At 47.2% G+C, this 6,437-nt stretch overlaps 1 protein-coding gene across 1 annotated transcript; it reads left to right on the plus strand.

Annotated features, from left to right (window-relative positions):
- The first annotated feature begins 223 nt into the window (after nt 1–223).
- Nucleotides 224–6,213, plus strand: MANBAL (mannosidase beta like). Its single transcript, XM_068207540.1, has 4 exons — nt 224–245; nt 1,589–1,637; nt 3,333–3,527; nt 6,017–6,213. The coding sequence occupies exons 3-4, from the start codon at nt 3,378–3,380 to the stop codon at nt 6,122–6,124; spliced, it is 258 nt and encodes an 85-aa protein (XP_068063641.1). The 5' UTR covers nt 224–245; nt 1,589–1,637; nt 3,333–3,377; the 3' UTR covers nt 6,125–6,213.
- The last annotated feature ends 224 nt before the right edge of the window (nt 6,214–6,437 follow it).

Consider the following 6,437-nt stretch of genomic DNA (forward strand, 5'->3'; position numbering starts at 1 on the left):
AGGGGCGGTTGCTAGGGATGGTTGTCGGGGCGGTTGCTAGGGATGGTTGTCAAGGACGGTTGCCGGGATGGTTGCTAGGGATGGTTGCCGGGCTGGTTGTCAGGGGCGGTTGCTAGGGATGGTTTTCAGGGCCGGTTGCGGGGAGCGGCGGCGGCCGGGCCGGGCCGGAAGCGCTTCCCGCGGGCGCGAAGCCGTTCCGGGGCGGCGCGGGCCGGGGAGCGGAGCGGAGCGGAGCGGAGCGGGCGGTGAGCGGGGCCGTGCCGGGTTCTGCGGGCGAGGGACGCTGGCGAGGGGCAGCGGTGGCTTCAGCATCGCCCCGGGAGGCGAGTGCAGAGCCAGCGGGGCTGGCCCGGGAGGGACGGAGGGAGGAGGACGCCGGTGTCCCCGCCCTGGGGCTGCACGGCTGAGCGGCCCCCGGGCCCTTGTCCCACAGCTGGGCTCCTCGGCCATGGATTCAGCGGTGCGGACAGGAATAGCCGGTGGAAGTTGGCCAGGCTCCCTCCCGACGCCTGCTGAGCCGGTTAAAAATTCCAACTTGAGCTTTTTTTGCCTCGTCCTTTGACGGAATCTTTCATTGTACTTTATTTCCACCCCAAGAAGAAGCTAATATATATTACTAGAGCTGTTCCCGTGGCTTTGTCCTCTGCCAGTGATTTATGTAGTGCCAGGTGTTGAAGACATCAGCTGGGAAACACAGTGCAGCAGAAGAGCAAGAAGAAAGGTTGGAGTGTCTCCTGGCTGGTGCACGGCCCTGGCCCTGGAAATATGTTGATTATTTTTCACAGGGGCTGGTCCTGAGCCATGGGGAGCAGCCACATCCTCTTTGGTGCTGTCACTGGGCAAAGCAGGAGCTGCAGCCCCTAGGAGCCCCTGGCTGGTTCTGTGGGGAGAGGAGGGATCTTGCCACTCCTGCAGCTCATTCACTGGGTGCCAGACCTCATGAATAAACTGGAGAGGGCAAGGGCAGCTTCCTCTCAGGGTCTCGCATAGGAGTATTGATCGTTAAACGCAGTTTAAGAAGAGCTGCTTTAAGTGTGGCTATGGTGAGGTGATCCGAGGAGAAAGGCAGTTGACAACCTGTGGAGAAGAAGACATGTTATCTGAGGAATAAGTGGTGAAACTGAGCTTTTTGGGAACAGGGAGGAAGGCTCCACCATCCAGGGACCTGTTGGTTTAGGTGCAAGGCAGAGGCTTTGGGCATTGTGTGAACCACTGGAGTTTTTTAAAACTGAGGAATTTTGCTCAGAGTTGGGCTCCAGTGATGGCAGGAAAATCAATGGTCCGTGCGTGGGTTGCCTGAGCAAGCAAGGACACTGCTGTAATTAGTTGGAGCACAATGCCAGGTTTTTTATCCCATGTTTCATGGGATACTGCTTCAGATGGTGGTGGCAGCTGCTGCCAGCCTGCAGGGGAGTTCTTGGTGCTGGTCATGGCACCTGGATTTGTTCAAGAACTACTAATGCCTTCAGGGCAGGTGAGCTAGAAAAGGGGAAAGGAGGGGGAGAGTTGTAGAAGATGAGGACAGAGCTTTTTTTTGTTTTCATTGTATCTGTTTCCTTTTCCTATTTATCTCTGTGTTGTGTTTCAGGTGTGTGAATCAGGATTATCGGCAGGAGTTTGTCCTGAGAAAACTCCAGGTGAGGAAGGAAAGAACTTCCCTTCCTGCTGTGTTTGAGGACAGGGGCAGGCAGCAATAATGTTTTCAAAAGATATCCAGATGAGATAAATGCAACTCAGAAGTGAATCTGTTTCTTGCTTAGGAACTGCTGCCTTAGTGGGTTGGGAGAGGTGATTTAAAAGGCAAAAGCAATTGGGATGGGGCACATGCATGCAGGCTTTGTTCACAGCAGTGAGCAGCCTTTGGGACTGGCTGTGCCTGGGTGGGTCAGTGTGTGTCCTGACTTCATGTACAGGTCCCACACAGCCCTTGCTGACCGAGTTGGAATCAGAATTTGAAACATTTTCTTTCACTGAAGTACAGACCTGAACAGGACCTCGAGGGGTCACCTATTCTTAACTCCTGATTCAAAGGCACAATTCTATATACCCACACCCATCCCAGGCCAGTGCTTATCTGATCTGCTCTTCTGAATCACCAGGAGCAGGGATTCCGCAGTCTCCCTATTCCAGTGGCTGGCAGTCTCTGCAGTTGGAAGTGTTCTCCTGTCTTAAAATTCAAAATAACATTCTGTGTTTCAGCTGAATGAAAACCAAATAAATTTTTTTGTAATTTATACCTCTCCCTTTTGTGTGTAACCAAGTGATAGTTGCCTCTTGTGCAATGGCATTGAGTTGATTCTCAAATTTACCAGCTATAACTTCTCTGGAATTACATGCCACGTTTGCCATCCTTCTGGACTGGGTCACATCTGCAGATTGTAACAATCTCCTCCCAGCTTGAGAAATGCAGAGATACCTCCTGCTTTGGAGATAATTCCTAGGAGGCAAAGTCAGCCTACAAACTCAGTCACACCCAAGTTTTAGTGGTACAGAGAATTGTAACTATCAGTGAGCAGTGCTGATCCAGGGAATGCACAATGGCATCATCCAGGTCGGGAAAACCGAGTGGGGCACTAATCACAGCTGAGTGTGATGGCATCTCAGACTAATTGGATTTCCCTTTGGGGACTTCCTGAGGCATACTCTAGCAATTCTGGCAGGAGAGCTCTCCCTCGTTGTAAAAATCCATTACTCATTCATAGAGCAAATTGAAAACTCCATTAGCAAAAGATAAAGGGAGGAAGGAAGGAAGGATGGTCTCGTGGCTGAGAAGCTTGGGACCCAGTAGATCAATATTTAACTCTGCCACAAACTACCTGTGAGACTGTTTTAAGTTATATGGGGCTTAGTGTAACCAGCCACCAAAGCCACACTTAAATTTATACACATAACTCGTTCCTCTGCCTTCAGCAGCTCTGCTTCTGTGTGGTTTAAGCAGTTGGGTTTGTACAGCATCTAAAATATCAAGGCTGTGTCCACATGGACAATATAAGTAAAAATAAGTAGTAATCGCCTTGCATGTGTGATCAACTTCAGGAAGAAATGTATTCTTGCTTATTAAGCTTTTCCCTTATTGTTTCATGAACATGGTTCATATTTTGTTTGTCTGCTCCTCACCCACAAATGGCCTAATACCAGGAGTTGAGGGCTGTTTTTGTAGGCAGGTGACAAAAGACAAACACCCAAATTAAACACAGCTTTCCTTTTCGTTATTGCTCCAGTAGATCAAGAGTATCTTCAAAACTCCATGAGGGAGTCTGTCATTTGTGGATAACAAAGTGAATGCCAGAAAGGATGATGCAAAAAATTGCTCTGTATTTTCCCCCTTGCAGTAACCAGTTTTCTTGAGAGCAGTAGAGGAGAAGGGTGCACTGACAATGGCTGCAGAGTTGGATTTCTCCCCACCTGAGATCCCTGAGCCCACATTCATGGAGAATGTGCTACGCTATGGACTCTTCTTTGGAGCCATTTTCCAGCTGATCTGTGTGCTTGCCATCATCCTGCCCGTGTCCAAGTCCCACAAGACAGTAAGTAGTGCTCTTTAATATTGATACAAATGGGCAGAGTCAGAGAAAACAGGATGGGAGGGAATGTTGAGTAGCTAATGGAGACACAGCTGCCCCTGGCATTGATGACAGTTTCATTGTTCAGTCTCCTTCCTTCCCTCTGGCTTTCCCACCTCCAGTTTCTGTCTTGTGATTTACCACCAGATAGGAAAGTCAGGAACAAATATCTGAGCCAGGATCTCTCTTAATATTAGTGAAAAAAGCAACCTGAAGCATTGACAAGGTGTTAAATGCATGTGCAGTTCCTGGCTGCAAGAGAAGGCTTTGTCCCAACCCATATTGTCATCCTGCTGCTGATTTGCTTCATTAATTGCCGGGCAGGGCATCCCCGTTGCAGGACCTGCCTTCAGGAAATGACTCTGGGCTTGAGTTTGAGTGTCATTTTTGGAACCAAGATGCAGGTGAAATTTCTGGTATATCCTAAAGGTGAGAAAAGCAGTTTTCAGGACTGACATCCCATCCAGTGTCCAAGGGTCCTTTGATGCAGTTGGCACAGAAGTTGAAAGGGAAAGGTTGAGGTGAGCTGTTCCTCTAGACTGAGGGATGTCCTGCATCTGCCTGGCTTTTTTCATTAAAGAGAAAAATGTCTTTGGTGCTGGGGACAAGTATTTCAGTGCTGCAAGGTGATCAGGCTGCAAGTTTGGTGCTTTGATACAGATGTTGATGGTATATTTTCAGTAACAACTCAGCATGGAGAGTTCTGTTTTCAGATTCTTTATTTCCATGTTTGCTCCCTCCTGTGCAGAGGAAGCCTGGAAATTTTCAACCTCTTGGGGGAAGGAAATGCCTCAGGATGAGGCACAGAGTGAAGGATAAAGTTCATGACCCAATTTTTCCACCTTTAACTGCTGGTGTGATGTGATGCTGTCCTGCCATGGGTCATGCTCCCTCCTGCTTGTCCTGCCACAGGAGCTGCAGCTCCCAGCAGGGAGAAAAACAGGCAGTTGCTGGACACCATGCAGTGCCATTGCAAGTCTTAGAATCATTCAGGCTGGAAAAGACTTCCAAGATCATTGAGCCCAACCTTTGCACTGTTACTCTGCAGCCACCAGTGCCTGTCTGTCAGAGTCCATCATTTCCCCAGCAAATTTTTGAGAAATACCGGGTAACCCTATTCTTGAAAGTTGAAAAGAGTGAGAGCTTTGGTCTGGAGTAGGAAACTGGAGACCAGCCCCAATTAAAATGATAAGGCTCAAGGACCTTTTACTATTTATTTTTGTAGCGTGCCTTGATGTTTGCATACTCTAGTTTTTATTTTCTCCGTATATAAACTGTCCTCTTGATGTGCTGTCCATATGACTTGTTTACAAGACCATAAACACGATAAGCTACTCCTCCAGATCCTGAGAATGATGCTTCAGTCTGGGTAGGATATTGGGGAACTTTGCTGTCTCGGAGCCTCAAACTTTGAAGTCTGCCTTGGTTTGGACATTAGAAGGCAGCAGTGTTCACGTTATGGCAGCAGCATTCTGCATCCCTGAGTAATAACCAGCTCCCTGTGCACTGCTCACAGCCTTTGGAAAGCCAGCCAAGTCTCCTTCCTTGGAAAGCCACACAGATGTGAGATGTAATAGCCCAGTAACTTGAGAGACTTTGAACCAAGCTCTTTGATTAAAAGGACACTGTCAGATGCTGCCTCCCCCTCCATTATCTGGAGTTCTGGCTTGGAAGCTTGGAACTCGCACGTCTTGCTCAGCCTTTTTTTGTGTGTCCTTTTCCAGTTGGCACACTCAGGCTGAGAGAACCCAAGATGCTAAAGCAATATTTATACTCAAATGCATTTAATGAAAGGAGGCAATCTGCATGTGTGTGCTTTCTCAGAGGAGACTGGCACTGTTCCCTTGTGTTTTCACAAGATAACTAGATTTTATTTCCCATGGCTGCAATATTATCTCTCATCTTCTCTGAAGGAAACCAGCATCACATCTCAGTATTTTGTTAATCCAGATGAAGAAAGCTTTGTCTGCAATTCCGTCCTCTGATTTTAGAGGCTCTGAACTTTATATTCTTACTACTATTTTGGGAATTTTTTTTTGTGTTGCACATGATAGTGATTAGTGTTTGGCAGAAATGCCTGCTGACTATTTCCATGCATCCTGATGATTATATGTTATCTTTTCCTAATTCAAATAGTTTTCACTTTGTGTTGATTTTCTTCTTGCCTTCAAAGTTTTTCTTCTCCAAAGCCTGTTTTAGATATTTAAGCTTTTAATGCATCTCTGGTAACAAGCTGTTTCTGTGCAGAAACTCACACTCATCAAAAAGCACATGCAGAAGGAACAGAGATGGTGCTCAAGTCTCATTTACACGTGGCCTAAGTTTGACATCAATGTGTTCCAACAGAGATACCCAGCTCTTGTTTCCTCTGGTTTATACTTGAATCCCCAAAGCAACCTGTTAGCAAATGGTAAAAAAATAGTTACTGACTGTTTCTTAATTGATTCTTGTAGGACTCGGACAGTTTTGAGCCTAAGAATTCAGAGACGGTGAAGAAGCCAAAGGCAGCTGCTCCACAGATAAGCAAGAAACCTAAGAAGGAAACCAAAAAGAAACGATAGAGGTGTGGCTGATGAGCCCCCAAAGACCAAATAACCACCTGTAATCGTGCTTCCTCAGAGACAACATCAAAGGCAACTAACTCTGTTAATGGTTTTCTGGCACTGGCATCTTTTACTTTTCAGGGGCAAGGGAGAAGAAACTTAGAAGAGTGGAAGGGTTGGGGTTCTGCCACAGATTTCTTACTAGCAAAGAGAACTTCACATATCCAGGACTTCATTTGACTTAATTAATGTGTCAGTCACCATTAAAGTGACTTCTTCCAGTTCTGGTGGGTGGAGAGGGCTGTTGGCTTGGCTCCTCCGTGCTGGCTGA

This window comes from Anomalospiza imberbis, chromosome 17, assembly GCF_031753505.1.
Source record: "Anomalospiza imberbis isolate Cuckoo-Finch-1a 21T00152 chromosome 17, ASM3175350v1, whole genome shotgun sequence".
In the NCBI taxonomy this organism is placed as follows: domain Eukaryota; kingdom Metazoa; phylum Chordata; class Aves; order Passeriformes; family Viduidae; genus Anomalospiza; species Anomalospiza imberbis.